The 22636-nt window shown below is 40.0% G+C and overlaps 1 protein-coding gene across 10 annotated transcripts in view; it reads right to left on the bottom strand.

Moving 5' to 3' along the window:
* LOC148029707 (uncharacterized) overlaps positions 1-21893 on the bottom strand; it is a 92050-nt gene extending 70157 nt beyond the window's left edge. For 2 of the 10 annotated variants that reach the window (XR_015692080.1, XM_087686007.1), the window contains exon 1: positions 6980-21892. Coding sequence is in view for 6 of the 10 variants with exons in the window: in XM_087686007.1 (XP_087542133.1) it covers positions 6980-8144 (1165 nt within the window). In the remaining 4 variants the exon portion in view is untranslated. Of the gene's footprint in view, positions 1-6979 lie in introns of all 10 variants that reach the window. The other 8 variants (XR_015692079.1, XR_015692078.1, XR_015692081.1 and 5 more) reach the window with 7 other exon arrangements.
* Positions 21894-22636: the final 743 nt, after the last annotated feature.

Here is a 22636-nt window from a genome sequence, read left to right as displayed (position 1 = left end):
TCTAGATGTCTTGTTTGTGCCTGGCATTATAAAAAACTTGTTATCTACCTCTGCTTTTAACAAGCATGGCTTTCAAGTCATCTTTGAGGATAACAAATGCATTGTCAAAGACAAGGAGATAGATTATGCACTCCGGCTGTTTGGGACCCTATATAAGGGCTTGTTTTTATTGGATACTTATGATGCACAGTCTCATGATGCTCTGGTAGTCACTACTCTATCGCCCGCTATGCAGAACGTAGAGCTGTGGCATGTCCACTATGGACATATGAGTTTTGGGAGTTTGATCAATGATGACCCTTCAAAGGTGTCATATGGTGGATACATTGCCTCTAGTGGAGACTCCACTTGCTCATGCATGCAAGGGATGTATTTTAGACAAGATGCACAAATCTGTCTTCAAAAAGGATGGTGCAATGCGTGTTGTCCGAAAATTGCAGCTTATTCACTCTAATATTTGTGGTCCCATAAGGACATGTGCACTTAGAGGTCATCTTTACTTTGTTACATTTATTAATAACTACTCTCGGTATACATGGGTGTATGGGCTAAAAGCAAAATCTGATGTGTTTATGCATTTTAAACATCTTGTTGCAAAGCTTGACACTAAAACTAGCTTGAAAGTGCACACCATAGTACGGGGGGGTTTCGAAAACAGAAAAAACCAGAGTTTCGAAGTTCCAACCAAATTTTGAAAATGAGGAAACAGCGTTTTGGATTGTACACTAAAATAAATACAGTATTATGTGGGTATGTAAATATATCAATGCCTACAACAACATGTACCCAAATTTCATACAAAACTTTGAGTCTTTATATCATATGATTGAAATCATGATTCATTACACATGTCACGACTCATGAGTGAAGATTCAGGAGTCAAGACTCAATGGTTGAAACTTAAGATAGCTTAACACAATTAAGACTCAATTTTCAATACTTAAGGCAACAAAATAAATTATAATTTATGACTCATAAGTCATCTATGATTGAAAGAGCAATAAAGACTAACACCAAAAACAGTGGAGATTGATATCAAGAACAATGGAACAAGAATCAACATGCATAATAAGTGAAATCAAGATACAATGATACATATAACTATATCATGTGAATAATCTGTCAAAACTCCAAAGTCCAGTGAGCACTAAGCACTGTGTACTAGTCTCTAGACTCTAGTAACTACTAAGTAATAAGTATCAACATCAATGAACAACTTGCAACTGTAGTCTGCAATGCTAAACTGACTCCTGTATATCACAAGTCATGACTTATCCGGACTCTGAGGATCTGTACATCATCTTCTCGTCCAACTTTGAGGACCCTGATCGAGAAGTTGATGAAGTAGCCTCAGCCTCAGCCTCAGCCTCAGACTTTGCATATGATGCACGACTACGGGTGGCCCTCGCTCTAGTGGCTGTCACCCTCCTCTGTGTATGAGCCTCATGCATCGGTATCAATAGCTCCTCATAAAGCATGGAGTAGATATCTCGCTCCTCCTGCGGTATCTCCAAGATCTCACGGCCTTCTCTAGATCAATCTTGTCAACATTCATCTATAAAGATGAACAAGGTAAAGATATATCATATGAGAGAAGATTCAATATATTTAATATTCATATATATCATAATTTACAATCCAACTTCCAAACAATGTCAAGTGTCAAGGTTAAAAAGTTAATTATACATAATACTAATCATTATCAATTTACCTATGAAGGCTCAAGAGAGAGAACAATCCTCTCAAGAAGCTTGAGATTGCAATGGCAAAACACTAAACACTCCAGCTAGGCAATTGTGAGCTTGTTTCTCTTTTTAGTGTGAAAGAGGGCCCATATGCTCCACTTCCTTGTTGAGAACAAAGAGCCATCGTGCCTTTTATATGTGCACAGGTGTAAACACACCCTTAGCACATTGTACTTTCATACATATATCTATCTAAAAAAACCTAAAGTGGTACACTCGTCATTGTACCAAAAAACGTGTTCACTCTCTACTCTGCTCTCTCGCACTCTCTCTGTCTCTCTCACTGCGCGTAACAACTATCTGCCTCGATCTCCGTGCCTAATCGATTCCTACAAACTGGTATCAAAGCCAATGGCTCACTCAAGTTGTTGAGGGGTAGATCAATACGTGTAACAGTCTTGTGGACTGTTGAGAGGTGCAGGCAACACGCAGTCTTGTGTAACAATCTTGTGGACTGTTGAGGAGTGGGCGACAGCTGCGTGACCAGTCCAACTGCATGACAGGTGACGGGCTGCATGACGGGGGCTCTACGATTGACTTGCAAACGGGCGATGGGGACGACTGCACGGCCACCAACTGACGCAGCGTGAGGGACCTGCGACAAGCGCCATGTCCAGCAAGGCGACTAGCACGAACAGCGAACAAGCGGCATCAGCGTCACAGCGCACGACTGACGGGTCAACGAACCCATCATCAAATTTTTGTCTCTTCAAAATCCTTCGACATTTCCCCCTCTAACCAAGGTTTCACGCGCGCAAGCACAATATCTCACATCTATGAAAAATTGTCCCACAAATTTGGGGGTTTTCCCGAATTTGGGGATCTCAACACAGAATTGGACAATCTGACTCAGAAATTGCAAAGTCCGTGCACATTTGCACGGGAATTTTGGGGCTTTTCACATTTTAGTGAAATTCTTTCAATTTCACTGAAATTAGTGCACGCAAGACTTGGAAATTTTGGGGATTTGTCCAGATTTGGTGCGAGCAAGATGCAACAGTGATATTTTGGTGCGCAGATCGGACGCAGGTAGCTCACGTAGTGAATTCCCAAAGGTCCCCAAGAACAAAGCACTCTACTTTTTAGCACAAAAATCAATGTGAAAGCATGCACGACATGAGACAAGAGACAAATTGGATTAAATCTCCCCCATGCCTTGTGTGAGCGCTTCACAAAGCATGTATTTAATATATATTTCCAATCTTTTTGCTCAAAAATAGCCCAATTACAAAAATATGACAAGCTTTTAGCTTTTGAGTTTGCTTTCTACCAAAAATAGGAAAATAAAGCTAATGGACGGTGCCCAAAGAGTCTGGCACGCCCAATCTCAATGTCCAAATAAAAATAACATATCCAGGCGCATAAGCGCATACAAAATAATAATAAATAGTCGATGTCTCTATAGACATAATCAAAATATAGGCGTGGCGCCTATCAAAATATATCCAAAGGTCGGAAACCCGCTAGACTCCAATGCTTTCCTCCGCCACTGCTGCTATCTCTACACATCAACTGAAGCATTCACAATCGTTAGTAAAATAACACAATTAAACCGACAAAAGTGAATACCTAGCAGTCTTCAGCTACATAAATAAATCAACTGGTTAGAAATAAATCCTAACCTTAATTTATTACGAGTGCGCACTCTAAACTCATAAACGTTTATTAATTTAATATGCATTTTGCGGAATCACCCGCTATGGAATCACCCATGTACACACTAAATTAATGAAACGCCCGAAAAGGACAGGCGTCCCCATCAACTTCTCGCACAAAGAATCCTCTTTGCGTATGAGCCCCGGTCATCTAAGTTTACGGAATCCACCGTAAAACCTCACGGAATCCACCGTGGAATATGCCTCCTGGCATCATACCCCCGGGGTGGGATAGCAATTGACCTCAATTGCTATTAGCTCAATGTGGAGCTAACAGAGTGGGGAAAGCATTTAGGTCTCTAGCGTGCATCCATTGTGCTTCTTCTACAAGATGGTTCTTAAATTTCACGAAATATCTAGAGTACCTTCGGCCAGTTCTAGTGGTCATGTAATCAGTGTCTATGATGGCTTCTGGTTCAAGGATTTCAGTCTCTTCTTCTAGTAAAGGTGGGTTTTCATAGACAGGGTGGATAGGTAATTGTCCTCTAAATGGTCTCAATAAACTAATATGAAAGGTATTATGAATTTTCCAATGAGATGGCAGTTCTAACTTGAATGCATTGTCATTAATCTTATAAATGATTCTAAATGGTCCGTAGAATCTAGGGGCTAATTTGACAACTGGATGTCTATCTATACTTTGCAGTCTACGCTTTTCTATTCTAAGCCAAACATAATCATCAACTTTGAAATTCATGGCTTGTCTTTTCTTGTTGGCTTGTTTGGTATATGATTGTTGGGCTTTAGCAATCATATCCTTTACCTCATCAAAAATAGTGTTATGCATAACAGCAATATCATCGGCACTTTGTATTCTATTAGACAAAGATGCAACAGGTGTAGATAATCTATATCCATAAATAACTTCAAAAGGTGCTTTCTTTGTAGATGTGTGTGGTGTATTATTGTAAGCAAACTGTAATAAATGCAAATGAGTATCCCATGTTTGAGGTTTAGAGATAGTGTATGCACGTAAAAGATCTAAAATAGTGCTATTTGTGGCTTCTGTTTGTCCATTTGTTTCTGGATGAAATGCAGATGAAAAATCAATCTTTGTGCCTAGAATTGCAAACAGTGTAATCCAGAAATTATTACAAAATCTAGAATCTCTATCTGAAATAATCACTTTCGGCAATCCATGGTTAGTAAAAACAGTTTTCAAAAATAACTGTGCTGCTTGTGATGCTGTTAAAGTTTTCTTACATGCAATGAAATATGCTTGCTTACTAAATCTGTCTACAATTGTCCAAATCATGTCATGGTTAGATTTAGTATTTGGTAAGCCAGTAATGAAATCCATAGATATATGTTCCCAAGGTTTAGATGGAATAGATAAAGGCATTAATAACCCATACTGTTTACCATGATGTCTTTTTATTCTTTGACAAATCAGACATTCAGAAACAAAATTAGACACATCTGCATCCATATGCGGCCAATAAAAATCTTCAGTTAACATGCGTAATGTAGAAATGATACCTCTATGACCTTGATATGGGGGACAATGAATTTCATTCAAAACAAATGATCGGAATGGAATAGTAACACACAGTCTCTTTTCAAAGAACATGAATCCATCATTATATGACAATGAATCAACAGGAATGAAATTATTTTGAACTAATTTTTGCCAATCAGAATGAAAAGTAATATCCTGGTGATATGTGTCTTTCATAGCAATCAAAGAATCAAAAGATATGATAGAAATGTTATAAATTGCAGGTCTTCTACTTAATGCATCAGCAACTACATTTTCTTTTCCAGGTTGGTATTGAATGATAGGATGGAAACTTTGAATGAATGAAGCCCATTTGATATGGCGGTCAGAAATTTGGGGTTGGCTAAGTAGATGTCTAATGCTTTGCTGGTCGGTCTTTATCATGAATTCTGAACCCATTAAATAATGCTTCCATTGTTTCAATGCTTGTACAACTGCTAAGAGTTCCTTGTCATAAGTGGAATATTTAAGCTCAGAGGGTTTCAGCTTAGAACTAGAATATGCTATTGGATGGTTGTCTTGCATAAGCACAGCTCCTATTCCTGATCCGCTAGCATCGGTCACAACTAAAAAGAATGGTCTATTAAAGTCAGGCAATTGTAGAACAGGGGCATTGGTCAATGCACGTTTAAGTAAATCAAAGGATTTCTGCTGGTTTTCAGTCCATTGATAAAGAATGCCTTTCTTAAGAAGTTTGGTCAGTGGTAAAGCAAGTAATGAGAAATTACGTACAAACTTCCTATAGAAACTAACAAGACCAAGGAATGAGCGTAATTCATGTACATTTTTAGGAATAGGCCAATGCAATATTGCATCAATTTTCTTAGGATCAACTTTTATTCCTTCTTCTGATACAATATGACCTAGATATTCTATTTCTGTCTTAAAGAATTCACTCTTGTCAGGATTTGCAAACAATTGATTTTCTTTCAGTAATTGAAAAACTATTGATAAATGGTCATAATGGTCTTTTTCACTTTGACTGAACACTAAAATATCATCAAAGAAAACAATCACACAATACTGATATTTTAGAAAAATACGGTTCATCATTCTACTGAAAGTGGCAGGTGCATTAGTTAATCCGAATGGCATAACTAAGAATTCGTAATGGCCAAACTGTGTCCTGAATGCAGTCTTAAATATGTCGGATCTATCTAATCTCACCTGATGATATCCAGATTTAAGGTCAATTTTACTAAATATAGAAGATCCTTGCAGTTTGTCCATAAGGTCATCAACTCTAGGTATAGGATACCTATTCTTTACAGTGATCTTGTTTAATGCTCGGTAGTCAATACACATCCGATAAGTATTATTCTTTTTCTTGACTAAGAGCACAGGTGCACCGAATGGGGAACTGCTAGGTCGAATTAAACCTCTATTTAGTAATTCTTCTACTTGACTCTGGATTTCTTTTTGCTCTATTTGATTGTGCCTATATGGGGCTTTGCAAGGTGGTTGTGTGCCAGGTATTAGGTCAATCTTATGGTCTTCTGGACGTGATGGAGGTAAACCTGGTGGTAGGTCTTCTGCAAAACAATCCTTAAAATATGCAAGAAATTCCTTATGTCTAGGGTGCATATGAGTTTCTTTTGCGTGCAATTCATTCACCCAAATGAGATATGATTTAGTATTCTTGCGTAGTGCACGTTTTGCTTGAGTATGTGAAAGCAGTGGAAACATATGAGATGCATGCATACCAAATAATGTAATAGATTTTCCTTGAAAATTAATATTCATTGTGTGCGTGGAATAATCTATATTGGGATTATGTTGGTGTCTCCATGGCATTCCTAGAATAATGTCGCTAGACTGTAATGGGACAACTAAGAAATTTCTTCTTTCAATATATGGACCAATTTGAATTTCTAAATCTTGAACTTCTTGTGTGCCATTGTACCTAGTGCCTAAAAATGCAGCTTTTATGCGATAGTGCGTAGGTACAGTATGCAATTTCAATTCCTTTACCAATTTTGCTGAAATAAAATCATGCGTACTACCGTCATCATGCAATACAGTTCTTTCTTTTCCATGCACCATACATTTCATAGTCAACAATGAATGTAAAGTAGGCATACCTGGTAAAGTGTCGGAAGTAGTAGTAGGATCATCTTCTTCTTCAGTGAAGTCCGGCATATCCTCATGCTGGTCCTCGTCCATAGCTCCAAGGTAGTTGATATGTGCTGATGGCTTCTTTGAATGACAATTTGCTGCGAGATGGCCTGGCTGGTGACACTTGTAGCATACGATGGGCTTGGCTTTGGTCACATTATTTGCAATGGCTGGGAGTCTGGGTATATTTGGATTTGCTTGTTGGATAGGCTTAGGATTTAGATTGACAGTGGATGGTAATGCAGGTGGTTTAGGCCAATTCTTGCGGAAAGATGGTGATGAAAAACGACCTGGATTAAACCTTCTGAAATTTGAATTGAATTGTTTAGATCCATAATTACCGTTTGCTTGGAATGGCTGTGGTCGTCGATCTCTTCCGCGTAACTTATCTTCAGTGTCGTGAGCTAAGGAGATGGCATCTTCAAGGGTAGCAGGCTTGAACATGTTCACCTCAGCGTAGTAATGTCCAAGAAGTCCAGACATGTACTTCCGCTTATGTGTCGTCTCTGGTACGTCTTCAAGCATGCGTAGCTGTAGGAGTGCATTCCAAAAACGCTCTGTATACTGTGGTATAGGCTCACGGTCGCGTTGTTGCAGTAAATCCCATTGCTTGATTGCCTTCTCATGAAATTGCGGTGGTAGAAAATTTTGCATGAACTTCTTCTTGAAATCTTCCCATGTAGCAGGACATTCTATGCTCTTGCGGACGACAGTCCACCAAAGCGATGCTCTATCTATCAGATGATTAGTAACACACTTGATTTTATCTTTCTCAGGATAAGTTTCCTCATGGAAATAGTCATCAAACTGGCTAATGAATGATAAAACAGTCTTTCCTTCTCTTATGCCATTGAAAGTGCGAAACTTGAAACTTCGTTTACTTATCTTGGATTCCTTGCGAATGGTTTGTGCTTCAAGAGTGGCGTCGATGGTACGGCGTATCAAATCTTCAGCTTGAGGTTCTTCTTTATCAGTGGACGCTCCTTGTAGCTTTGTCAATTGCGCTTGCAAGGCTTGCCTAGCTCTTCGCTCTTCGTCCAATTGCAACATGATAAGATCCAGCTTTTGCTCCATGGTAGGCTCAGGTAGGTCGTCTTCAGCCATAGGATCATCCATATGTGGGGTAGTCATCCTGTAAAACTCAACAAACCTTTCTCACTCAAAATCAGTTAGCGGGATGAGCGTAGCTCAAATTTGGGGTTACAAGGCTATGTATTTTTTTTGGGTATTTTCTTCTTCAATTTTCAGAAATTCTGAAATATTTCTGTCTCCGTTTGCTGAAAGTACTTCAACGAACTTGCAGATAGGTAAAACAGCTTGCTGCGAACAACTTTCCAGTTCAGAGTTTTTGCAAACGAACAAGTCTTCTAGGAGTTTCGAGCGTTAGTCAGTTCTGATTTAGTCTGACTTGCAGAGTTGCAGACTTAGCAGACTTACAGGGTTGTTGACTTGCTGAACTTAGCTGATTTGCAGGACTTGCAGTACTTGATTAGTGTCGACTTGCGAAACTTGTCTTCTGGAGTGCGTGACCGAGAGTTTGCAGACTTATCTGCCTTCACTGACTTGCAGAGTATAGAGGTAACTTAAGCTTAATTAGTTAAGCTTAAGCTTAATAAGCTTAAGTAATGGAGAAATAGGCCGCCGTTTTTCAGTCGTGGGGGGGGGGGGGGGGCCGTTTTCCTTCACGCGAATTTTTCGGGGGTCCTCCTCTTGGCGACGAGTTGAAGATTATGAAGCTTATAAGCTTCTTAAGCTTAAAACTAAGCTTTTTAATGAAGTAGATTAGAGATTTCTCACTGGTTGATCACGACTTGAAGAACGAGATGAATGCGTGGTCCTCCGCCGACAGAGCCTGGTCCTTCGCGATCTGACAGTGGAAATAGGGGTTCTTGATCGCCAGAAGTCTGCCTGTATCGACGATTCGCGACGAGATTGACTGTAGAGGCCGTTTGTTCCTGGAGCTCCGCCTTCGCCCGAGATTGGTAGCGATTGGAAGCCCTTGATCTCTGCTCCGCTCTGATACCACTGGTGCGCAGATCGGACGCAGGTAGCTCACGTAGTGAATTCCCAAAGGTCCCCAAGAACAAAGCACTCTACTTTTTAGCACAAAAATCAATGTGAAAGCATGCACGACATGAGACAAGAGACAAATTGGGTTAAATCTCCCCCATGCCTTGTGTGAGCGCTTCACAAAGCATGTATTTAATATATATTTCCAATCTTTTTGCTCAAAAATAGCCCAATTACAAAAATATGACAAGCTTTTAGCTTTTGAGTTTGCTTTCTACCAAAAATAGGAAAATAAAGCTAATGGACGGTGCCCAAAGAGTCTGGCACGCCCAATCTCAATGTCCAAATAAAAATAACATATCCAGGCGCATAAGCGCATACAAAATAATAATAAATAGTCGATGTCTCTATAGACATAATCAAAATATAGGCGTGGCACCTATCAAAATATATCCAAAGGTCGGAAACCCGCTAGACTCCAATGCTTTCCTCCGCCACTGCTGCTATCTCTACACATCAACTGAAGCATTCACAATCGTTAGTAAAATAACACAATTAAACCGACAAAAGTGAATACCTAGCAGTCTTCAACTACATAAATAAATCAACTGGTTAGAAATAAATCCTAACCTTAATTTATTACGAGTGCGCACTCTAAACTCATAAACGTTTATTAATTTAATATGCATTTTGCGGAATCACCCGCTATGGAATCACCCATGTACACACTAAATTAATGAAACGCCCGAAAAGGACAGGCGTCCCCATCAACTTCTCGCACAAAGAATCCTCTTTGCGTATGAGCCCCGGTCATCTAAGTTTACGGAATCCACCGTAAAACCTCACGGAATCCACCGTGGAATATGCCTCCTGGCATCATATTTGTCTCAGAAATTGCAAGAATTTGTGACATTTTATCCCCGACATTTGGGGCTTTTCATATACATGTACAAATTGGGCTGAAACAAACCAAATTTCTCGATATTGAGGCACATTGGACTCCGTGCAATTTGGGGCTTTTGCGATTTGGGCAAAATTTGTGCAACATTTGGTCATTTTTATGTACATGTAAATTCAATTCTGCGCAATTTGGACATCAACACTTGGTAAAATTTGGGGGTTTTGCTGAAATTGTTCTATTTTGGCAAAATTGGATTGTCCTATGCATGACAAAGGAAATGCATGTTTGACGCTTTGAGCACAAAATTTTGGGGCTTTTGACCGTTCGTGTCAAATTTTATGCTCGTAGGTACATGTACAACAGAAATTGCAGCTGAAATTTTGGAATTTCTCATGTAATGTGATGCACATGCCCTTTGTAACAGCTGTAATCAATTGGATAATGCTGTAGTACTTGTTTTGGCGCTTCTAAAAACTTAATTACAGATCTGAAATCTGTACTTCTACGTGGTCATTTATTGCAGATTGATTCTTGTTTGTACCTTGGTCACTTGGGTGACAGTTTGGCCTGCATTTGCTGGTTTTTTTGTCACATTTGGGCTGAAAATCATGGTTGGCAACAATGACAGCAATAATTTGATGCACATAAAGAAGCTTGAAGGCGCACATAATTTTGCAGTTTGGCAAAAACAGTGCTACAATATCCTGTTACAAAAGAAACAAGCAAAGCCGATCAAAACCAAGGGGCAAAGCCGGCGGACACGGATCAGGATGATTGGGATGAGTTGAATGAGCTTGCACGCACAACCATAGAGCTATCAATTTCTGATGCCTTGCTATTCAACATTGAAGGTTTGGATTCTGCATATGCTATATGGACTAGACTGGAAGAACTATATGCACAGAAGAGTGCTGCAAGCAAAGTGTATTGGCTGAAAAAGCTTATGGATTTGCATATGAAAGAAGGTACAGCAATGTCTACTCACTTGAGTGAGTTTAACTCCATTTTCAGCCAGCTAGTTGCCTTGAAGTTCATTATTGATGAGGAATTTAAGGCTACTTTCTTGCTTTGCACTCTACCAGAGAGTTGAGATACATTCAGGACTGCTATGAGCAATTCTAATGTGATTCTTTTGTATCTATATCAGATAGTGCTCTACTTATGGAAGAGATAAATCGGTAGAACAATGCATCCAGTAAGTCTTCCAGTGCTTTGCATACTAGGGGCAGATCACAGCAAAAGGGCAAATATGATGGCAAGGGACGCAGTAAATCACGTGGCAAAGATGTTGAATGCCATCATTGTGGCAAGAAGGGTCACTTTAAACGTGATTGCTACAAATGGAAGAAAGAGAAAGGAAAAGGCAAGAAGACAGATGATTGCAAGGAAGAGAAGAAGGACAGTCAGTCTAAGAAGAGCAGTGTAAAAATTGAAGAGGTGAATGTAGTCACTCATGACAATGACAATGCGAGTGATGTACTCTTTGTCTCTTCACATTTTGGTGCACATGCTCTACTTGCACATACAAATGATGATATGCATACCTGGATTCTTGATTCAGGTGCTTCCTTTCATGTCACCCCTCATCGTGAGTGGTTTTCCACCTATACAAGGGGTCGACATAGTGTTGTCCATCTTGGGGACAACTATGCATGTGAGATTGCAGGTATTGGCAGTGTGCAATTACAATTTCAGCATGGCTCTGTCTTTACACTTCAGCATCTACAGCATGTACCTCAGCTTAAGAAGAGCTTGATTAGCACAGGGCAGCTAGATGACGATGGTTCTCATATCACCTTTGGTGATGGAAAATGGAAGATTTGTAAGGAATCTAGGGTTATTGCCATAGGTTGCAAGAGTGATACTTTGTATCCACTTCATGTATCTAGTATGCGTAACCATGTTGCTGCCGTGACCGAGCAGCCAAGCGTTTCTTTGTGGCATGGCCGGTTGGGACACATGAGTCAAACAGGAATGAAAGTGCTTTCTCGTTTGGGTTACTTGCCTTGTCTTCGTTATGCTGATTTTGAGCATTGTAATCATTGCATTTATGGCAAACATGCACAGACGTCTCACAAAAAGTTTCTTTCTTTGAAATCTTCTCCTCTAGAATTAGTACATTTGGATATATGTCAAATGCCAGGATTATCTTTAGGGGGAAAGAAATATTTTGTCACCTTTGTCAATGATGCTACACGGAAAGTATGGGTTTACCCCATTCGTAGCAAGAATGAAGTCCTTGACAAGTTTAAAATTTTCTTGGCATTGGTTGAAAATCAGACAAATAAGACACTTAAGTGTCTTTACTCTGACAATGGTGGGGAATATGTATCTAAGGCCTTTCAAGCATTTTGTGACAGCAAAGGGATAAAGAGGGAGCTCACTGCCCCTTATAATCCACCCCAAAATGGAGTTGCAAAGCATATGAATCGGACCATACAAGATAAGGTCCGTACGATGCTGTCTCATGCTGCATTACCCCATGTTTTTTGGACAGAGCCTGTTATGACAGTCGTTCACTTGATTAATTGGTCACCAAACAGGTCTTTGGGGTGGGGAGTTCCCCAAGAAGCGTGGTTGGGCAAGCCACCTTCATATGCTCATCTAAAAGCGTTTGGCTACGAGACTTTTGTGCACATTCGTAAAGAAAAACGCAGCAAACTTGAGCCAAAGTCCTGTAAATGCATTTTCCTAGGATATGGTGACGAGGGTGAAATGGGTTATAAATTGTGGGATCCCGAGAAAAGGAAAATAGTACGCAAAAATGACACTATCTTCCGAGAAGATCGCATGCACAAACAGCCCGAAAAAACTAAGGAGGTCCGTAGGGTTGTATTCCGAGAAGAAATACATTTTGGACAGCAAAATGTGCCCGCTGTACAGCAACAAATACCTGCTGTAAATGAACCTGTAAATGCAGGAAATGATGCTGGGAATGATCAGCCAGCTATTGCCCATGAAAATGAGCCATCACATGTGCAGGAACAGCCAGGACAGCAAGCTGTTAATGCTGATTTGCAGGCTGAAATACCAAGACAGCATGCTGAAAATGAAATTTTGCAGAAACAGCCAGCAAACAATGACCATTGAGTTAGGAGATCGTCTAGGGCTACTAGACAACCTAACAGATTTGTTCCTGGTGCAATTAATGTGGCTGAGTATAACATGTTGACAGGCTGTGGTGAACCATCTTGCTTCAAGGAAGCAATGGACTGATAGGACACCAAGAAATGGTATAAAGCCATGCTGTCAGAGATGGAATCTCTTGAAAAAAATGGCACTTGGGACTTGGTGCAGTTGCCTAGAGGGCAAAAAACCCTTCCATGCAAATAGGTTTACAAGATGAAGGTCACTTCTGGTTCCTCACCCAAGTACAAAGCAAGATTGGTTGCAAAGGGATACAAGCCGGAGCATGGAATTGATTTTGATGAGATTTTCTCTCCTGTAGTCAAGATGACTACATCGCGAACCATTTTGGGCTTGGTTGCAGTTGAAGATATGGAACTCATACAAATGGATGTAAAGACTACGTTTTTACATGGTGATTTGCATGAAGACATATATATGCAACAGCCTGAAGGGTTTGTTGAACAAGGGAAAGAAAACAGCCTGAAGGGTTTGTTGCAAAGGGGTACAAGCAAGAGCATGGAATTGATATAGATTTTCTCTCCTGTAGTCAAGATGACTACATTGAGAACCATTTTCGGCTTGGTTGCAGTTGAAAATATGGAACTCATACAAATGGATGTAAAGACTACGTTTTTACATGGTGATTTGCACGAAGACATATATATGCAACAGCCTGAAGGGTTTATTGAACAAGGGAAAGAAAAAATGGTATGTAAACTCAATAGGAGTTTGTATGGGCTGACACAAGCACCAAGAGAATGGTATCATAAGTTTGATACATTCATGCAATCCCAAGGCTTTCATAGAAGTCAAGTGGATCACTACTTGTACACCAAGAAGGTAGCAGATGGCAGCTTGATTATCTTGGTTTTGTATGTTGATGACATGTTGATTGCTGGCAGGGATACTCATGCCTTGGATTCATTGAAGCAAAGTCTTTATGGCAGCTTTAACATGAAGGATGTGGGTGATGCAAATCACATTCTTGGCATGCGAATACTCAGAGATAGATCGAAAGGCTTACTATATCTATCTTAGCAATCTCCAAAGTTTTGCAACATTTCAATATGGAAGGGGGGAAAACAATTGGGGTTCCATTGCCTCCATATGTGAAACTCAATACAGAGGACAGCCCTACATCTGATGATAAGAAGGCTGAAATGGCCAAGATATGCTTCACCTGTTGGCAGTTTGATGTATGCTATGGTTGCTACACATCCTGACATTGCTTTTGCAATGGGAGTGGTTAGCAGATACATGGCAACCCCTGGCAAGAAGCATTGGGATGTAGTGAAAGATATTATGAGATACCTCAAAGACACAAAGAAGTTGTGTATCTGCTTTGGGAAGCAGAAGGCATCTGTTGTTGGCTTTACGGATGCAGACTATGATAGTCATGCGGACTGCAGGAAGTCCACTTCTGGGTATGTGTTTACTTTCACAGGAGGAGCAGTCTTTTGGATCTTCAGGCTACAAAAGTGTGTTGCATTGTCTACTACAGAGGCAGAGTATGTGGCTGCCACTGAGGCATGCAAGGAGGCTTTATGGCTTTTATGTCCGGTGGGAAAACTTGGCATCTCAAAGTTACCTATTCTCCATTGTGATAGTCAGAGTGCTATCATACTAGCACAGAATCCTGTCTTTCATGCAAAGACAAAGCACATACAGGTGAAGTACCACTTCATTAGAGATGTACTTGACAACAAGAGCATTGAGCTTGTCAAAGTGCATACAGATGATAACCCTGCAGACCTTCTCACGAAGGGTCTTCCAGCAAAGCGGTTTGCTCATTGCCGACAAATGATAGGAGTGATTAAGCTGATTCTTTTCTCCTCTTAAGGCACATTGCCTTTAGGTGGGAGGTTGTTGGGAATAAAGGGCCATTGTGCCTTTTATATGTGCACGGGTGTGAACACACCCTTAGCACATTGTACTTTCATACATATATCTATCTAAAAAAACCTAAAGTGGTACACTCATCATTGTACCGAAAAACGTATTCTCACTCTCTACTCTGCTTTCTCGCACTCTCTCTGTCTCTCTCACTATGCGTAACGACTGTCTACCTCGATCTCCGTTCCTAATCGATTCCTACATTCCTCTCAACAAGCCTTGAACTATAATCTTGTGACAGGACACAAATTGCAATGCGTTTCTATTCAAATTTAAGATATTGAGGTTAGGTAATTTGCAATTGTTAATAGGCAAGCCACAAAATCAACATTTAAGTGGACAATAGATTATAGAACATCTTACCTAGGCTGGATAATGCATTAGCTTATCAATATTCAAAATATAAAATTCATTAATTACATATCAAAGTAGAAGCACAATTGCCATATTTCTCCCACCAAGAAACAAGCTGAAGCTGTGTCTCTCGAAACCTAGCTATGGATCGGCCAAAATGAATAGAATAATTGCGGAATGCCAATAAATCAACCTCTGCTCTCCTCATCATATCTATATCATCACCCGTGACGCGCCTCAAATACCCCATGAAGCCCTCTTCTAACTCCTTGATAGTGTACTGCTCCTCACTGCACCTAAGGGAATATGAGATATGTGCGACAACATGGATTGGTTTATGAAACCAATTCCATCGTGCATTTCACACTGCACAAATCTCATTAACCCTTCAGAGAAAAGAATGATGGATCATAAATAAAATAAGTTAAAAACTCAAAAGCCAGAATAATGATCAATCATCAAGGAGTCGTTAACACTAAATAATTATATATATAAAAGTTTAAAAAAAACTTACTTATCTTAGAGCAAAAAGCTACTGCGAAACAAGGCCTTGCCAACTTTATTCATATACTCATATAGAAGGCCCAAAGTACTCCCCTCTATATAAGCTATACGCAATACAATGTAAATAGGAGTGAGACTTTTTACCAATGCCTCTGTCTCAAGCCACCAACTCTCATTTAAAATATTGCATCTAAAAGCTCTTTGGAGACTCTCTCTCACTCCATGTAAGCCATTTCCGACATTCAATGTCCATATGAAATTTGGACAAACCCGTATCAACCTCTTCAATACAATAAACATATAAGCAAATCTAGTGGCAAAGGGCTTCAATAGCTCAAGTGTGCTATCGGCTCGAAACATGCTTGTGACGGATGGTCTCTTCTTCACAAAGCAATGGGATACACAGGGAGTCCATAATATGCTAGGAAACTCCTACTCAAGCATACGTCCTATAGACACACAATTGCTTTCATTATCTGTCACCACCTGCACCATATTTTGAACTCCTACATCCATGATGACTTGTCGCATGTGCTCCCAAATGAAAGCTCCTTTGATAGTAAGAGCTAAGACAGAGGCATCGATGGCCTGAATGAACATGGTGCCTTTATATGAAGAGATAAAGGCATTGTAAGCATTCCTTCGACGCATATTCAACCATCCATCGCATAATATTGTGCATCCATATTTCGCTCGTGTCTCCTTGAAGGGCTCTAATTGAGCCTCTATGGATGTTTTCTCCTTTCGAAGCTCCCGTGTGCGTAATGCACCCATAGATGAAACTTCCCACTCACACCCTATGCGGTTCATTGCCCTAATTGTCTTCTTTCATTGATGTGTAGTGGCCACATTGAAAGGGATAACACACCGAATAAATAAGCCTGTGAGTTCCCTAGTTGCCTCCACAATTGCCTACCTCTGAAGTCCTGCATTGACACTTGCACCATGCAAGGAGCCCTTTTGTCCACCACCACTAGAAGATGGCAACGAGGTCCTTTTTACACTTGGACCCGATACGGATATGGATGCACTTCTTTTTTATGGGCCACTAGCACCTCTAATTCGGCTAGCGCCACTAGGCCCACTACCCTCTCCTTGGCCCACTTGTGTTTCATTAGCCCGATGTGGTATTGGATGAGACGATTCATTCTTTTCTAGCTCAATACCCATACGCTTTCAGGGCCAAAAATAGAGACTTACCGTTACTTCTACCAACACATTTGTGCAAGGCTTGATGCCTTTGTTGGAAACGCATGCCAAGTGTTCTTTCATGCACATTACGCTCCTTGAGTTCTCCAGTCCACAATAGTTGCACCGCCACTTCTTTGATCTGCTTGAGCCCTCGTATCCCTTAATTGAAGTGATGTGTCTCCAATATGGATCTAGCACCATGATTAGATATTGGGAGGAGAAAAAAGAGAAAAAGAAAGAAAAAGAAAAAGAAAAAGAAGAGGAGGAGGAGGAGACTCAAGAATTGGAATGCAACTTGCAAGAGAATCGAGACGATCGCACCCAATGAAGAATGCCAGGCATGTTTTTCCCTAGATAATCCGCGGGCCACTGCCCATTTCAGAACGCAGGACGCCGAAACACTAGCTTGCCATTTTCGTTTCCATCCGAAACGTTGGTCCGTTTTGCAATCCCAAAACACCGTTTCAAGATACTATGGTGTAGACACTTTGCATGAATAGAGGAGTACATGTCTCGTGCTTTTGAGACATATTTACTTAATCATGGCATTACGCATCAAGCCACTGTTAGAATGACTCCTCAACAAAATGGCGTTGCTAAAAGAAAGAATCACACTCTTATGGAGATGACTCATTGTATGCTCAAAAGCAAGGGGCTGCCTCATTAATTTTGATTAGAAGGCCTTCAGTGTGCAAATCATGTATTGAATCGTGTACCCACTAAGGCACTAAAGACGACCACCCTATATGAAGCTTGCCATGGCCAAGGTTGACTACTTTTGGCTATTTGGTTGCATAGCCTATCCACATGTTCCGAAAGAGCTTCGTGGGAAGCTTGATGACAAGGTTGTAAAATGCATATTTATTATCTACAGTTTAGAAAGCAAGGGCTATCGCTTGTATAACCCACACACAAAGGAAGCTTTTGTCTGTAGGGATGTCATATTTGCTGAAAATGCTGCATTTTCACATGATCAATTTCAAATGCAAACCACCCATGACATTGGTGATTTCTTTGAGGGCCTCTTGTTACTTTCTTCAGAGTCTGTACCTGCCATAAATGGCCGGGCAAACATAATACATCAAGCTGTTGTTGCACCTAAACAATAGGGTATTGATTATGGTTTGCCACATACACTGGAAGATACAATACAGCATGAAAGGGCTATTGTATATGCAGCAAAAGCAGTCCCGAGATGGTTGTTACAAACTCTCCAAGAGAATAAAATGGATGCCCGTTTAGCTCAACATACTAAAAGGGCTACTAGACATGCAACACATGATGCAAGGAGAGCCCATTTGGCTGATTTTACCGAAGTATGATTGTGATGAGCATGTGTTTATGAGCTAACTGTTGAATGATGATTAGCCTACTCCCTTGGACGAAGCACAGCAAGATATGCATTGGATGTGGGCCATGCATGATGAGTTGGACTCTATTGCCACTAACTCTACATGGAATCTTGTGAATTTACCACTTGATAAGCAGGCCATTGGGACAAAATGGGTTTTTAAACTCAAATGCAAGGTTGATGGTACCATTGACAGGTACAAAGATCGGTTGGTAGCAAAAGGCTATGCACAGAAGAAAGGCATAGATTATGAAGAGACTTTTGCTCCTACATCCCGTATGAGTACAATGAGGTGTGTAATTGCTATGGTTGCAAATTATGGCTGGAAGATACATCAGTTGGACATTAAAACAGCATTCTTGAATGGGGATTTGCATGAGGATGTTTATGTGTCACAACCTCCAAGGTTTGTGGTTAAGGGGAAAGAGCACATGGTATGCAAGCTCAACAAAGCTCTTTATGGTCTCAAACAGGCTCCTCATGCATGATACTCTAACATTGATGCATATTTGGCCAGCAACGGGATTTAAAAAAATCCAACTACTCCCACTCTATATATTACGAATGAAGGGGTGGACTTGCTGATTATCATTCTTTATGTAAATGACATGCTGCTCACTAGACCTTCGAAAGCAAAAATAATAGATTTCAAAGCTAAATTAAAAAATGCATTTGCTATCTCAAATATGGAGTGTCTACACTATTATTTGGGAATTCGGTTCACCCAAAACCAGCATGGTATCATCAAGTCACTGTCACTGTATATAAATAAGTTGTTACATAGGTTTAATATGCAAGATTGCAAACCTATGTGCACTCCTATGGAGCCACACTTAAAGTTGTCTATGCATGATGGTGAAGAGATGTTTGATGTTGCAATTTATAGCCTATCTTGTTTATCTTTGCAACACATGCCCTGGCATTCAGTATACAGTATCAAAGGTGAGCAGATATATACATAGCCCACAAACTATACATTGACAAGCTATTAAGCGGATCTTCAAATACTTGCAAGGTACTCAGTCGCATACATTATTATTTCCCAGGGAGGGAGACTTGCAATTACATGCTTTCAATGATTCAGATTGAACCAATAATGTAGAAACTAGGCAATCTACTAGTAGACATTTTCTTTCTAAGCTGTTATTGCATTTCATGGCTAAGGAAGAAACAACCTACAGTGGCTATCTCATCTTGTGAGGCCAAGTACAGGACAACCTTCACGGCAACAGTGTGTTAGCTGATCTACATTTACCGTTGAAGGATTCTACACCCGTTCTTTCTAAGAGTATAAGTGCTGTTGCAGTGGCACAAAATCCTATGTTTCATGCTCACACGAAACATATTGAGGTGCATTACCATTACACCAAAGAGAGATGCTATGCAGAAAAGATCAGCTTGATGTATATTCCTACACAAGAAAATGTTGAAGACATTTTCACCAAGGCACTACCTCGTTAGAAGTTTGAGGCTTTTCACAAGTCCTTAAACTTGCTACTCTTTGGTGATTGATCATTCATGTACTTACCACATTGCCACTGTAGGGGGAAATTAAAATTTGCCAATTCTATGGGCAGTGCCCAATGTTTAGTCTTTAGTTCTTTTTCAATTCTTAGTGTGAACAGAACTAAAGTTATAAGTTGTCGCCACTCTTAGAGTTAGTGTCACAAGACTGTGACAACTATTACCTTTTTGTTGATTTCTTTATTACTACTTTATTTGGTTTTTCTTTTTGGAAGGATCCCTCTTGAAATCTAAACGCCTGAGTTGCATGGCCAGTATGTGAAATGGACAAGAATGTCTAGTGAGTCAAGACTGGACAGTTAAGGTCCAGTACAAGTCTGGAAGAGACTGATGGCACTGTAGATTGACAAGCCTGGAAGAGACTTGTGAAAGTGTATATGGACAAGTGTGTTGAAGAACTAGCCTAGAAGAGACTAGTTCAAAGCGAAGATGGACAAATCTGCAAGAGATTAGTCCATATGGGGTAATCAGTGGAAATTCACTTTTCAGTTGAGCTACATTACAAATTTGGATGTAGCTATAGTCTGCAAAGATGGTCAGAAGACTAGTGGGATGCAATGGAAGCAACTCCTAAAATTTAGGGAGTTACTATTTTTGGACCTCGGAATCTGTTCGCGTCATTACCTTCGTTTTTGCAAGAGGATCAATTCTTTGGTCTGTGCCGAGGTCAAATTCTGCACCGAGCATGGAGAATTTTAGACCGGAAGGCTGAAACGGGAAATATCTTCTAGTGCTGCCACTTGGCACAGATGTGTGCACTTACCTCTTTAAAGAGGGCTGGCGTGCAGTTTTTGGGCTGTAAGGGGCTCATTTGTGAAAAACAGCTGCAGATGGAGAGCTCTTGAGAGCTGGTCTACCTTGTCTATGATGCACAGAGGACTGAGCTTGCTTCCTACTCTCTCTCTCTCTCCCTGACAGTATGGTTATGCTGCAAAATCAAGGGTCTTTCTTCTGATTCAGGTATAGCTGGTGGAATATGCTGTTTTTGCATGAGGCAAGAGCCTCCTTTCTCCAAAAACAGGAGCAGTTGTTTGCTGCCCACAAGCAGGAATAGGTGAGGGTGGTAACCTCACCAAGCAAGTGCCTGAAACAGCACTAAACCAAAACTGATTCTGGACTGTTCAGAGGGTATTTCAGAGCCCAATAGATGTCAAAATCAAGGGGCACTTGGCACAGATGATGCAGGACATTGCAAGGATCAATATAAGCTGAGAACAGGTGTCAGAACAGGTCTGAACCAGTAATTGCAGTGGGCTGAACAGTACAGGGAACAATATGAGTTGTAAACAGGTTTCAGAACAGGTCTGAACCAGTAATTACAGCAGGCTGAAATTGACAATTCTGCACTCCAACCAGAAGTTTAAGACTTGGGCAGAGTTTCCCGTCCTGGTTAACTTGATTTGGGTCAGTAATTGTACTGTTATGCTGTCAAATTTCACCCAGAATAGGTGAAAGACAGCCCATTGTACTTTCTCTTTTTAAAAATAAAGAAATACCGCAAGGGGCGCCTAACTTAGGGGCCAACAGGGTGTCTGTGTGGCAACAGGAGCATTCTAGCTTCCTGTATTTCTTCTTGATTCTGTGTCATTAAGTTCAGGTAATGTGGGCGACTGTTAATTGGGTGAAAGCATTTATATATTTTGGTTGTACACTACCGCCCTTCCCAGCCGGTTTCAGTAAGAGTTAGAGTCTATTAACTCTAGTCATAGCAGCCAAAAACGTTAGAAACGTTTAGAAACGAAACGTTAGAAATGTGTTCCGTAAGTTTCTTTCAAGAGAGGGTAAAATAAGAAACATGGGTTTTTTTATATAGGGATTTTTAATAGTTTTGACTGGGGAAAGAGATTCTACACCTCTATGGAACTCTCTTAAACAAAGAATGGCTAATTGAGCTTGAGTGATAATAGAGTCAATTGAGAATAATACATTATACGTTACATATCGATGATCCATTATTGACTTGTCACTTATATCAAAGTTAGTCTTTGGAAAATCTATACTATGGTTTAGAACTCAAACATTATGATTCATACATATCATACAAAGAAAATTGAAATTAACATGTAAATAGCCTACCTATAACATGGACTGAGTCAAGTTGCAACATCATGATTCTCATTTCAAAACAAACTAACAAAACGTCAAAATCGAGAATAAATCGTAATATATCATAAATAACTCATAGATAATACTAAAGTCGTATAATATTTAAATCTCAAGACAAGAATAGATACTAGATTGACAAAGTCCAATAACTAAACAAAATCACAAAAAAACCAATCTCTCATCCAAAATCTTGAGCCGTCACGAGTCATTACACATCATCATCATCATGTTTAACATTACCCAATAGTTTTTTATCAAAAAAACCATGTTTTGGGTTCCAACTCACCAAAAAAATTAAAAAAATAAAAACACCAACGTTTTTTACTCTCAAAAACGTTTCGTATTTTAAGAAACGTTTCGTAAGTTTCAAACTCAAAGAAACGTGTTTCTTAGCTGCTATGACTCTAGTTGAGTTAGAGCTAGATCTATCTCCACTCTTAGAGTTAGAGTTGGGTCTATTAACTCTAGTTAAGTTAGAGCTAGATCTATCTTAAACCTATCTTGTACCTTTCATTCTCATTCTTTCAATTCAACAAGTGCACTCTACACTTCTACTTCAGCACACTCTCCAGCACGCTCTCATTCTCTCTTTTCTCTCCTCCGTAATAGTTGGTTGTCATTTTCCAACACCCAGCACCCTATCAACTATTAGCTTCTTGC

Source organism: Lygodium microphyllum, chromosome 10, assembly GCF_053477565.2.
Source record: "Lygodium microphyllum isolate KBCC chromosome 10, Lygodium_microphyllum_v1.1.10, whole genome shotgun sequence".
Lineage (NCBI taxonomy): Eukaryota > Viridiplantae > Streptophyta > Polypodiopsida > Schizaeales > Lygodiaceae > Lygodium > Lygodium microphyllum.
This window is presented reverse-complemented; position numbering and strand designations above follow the sequence as displayed.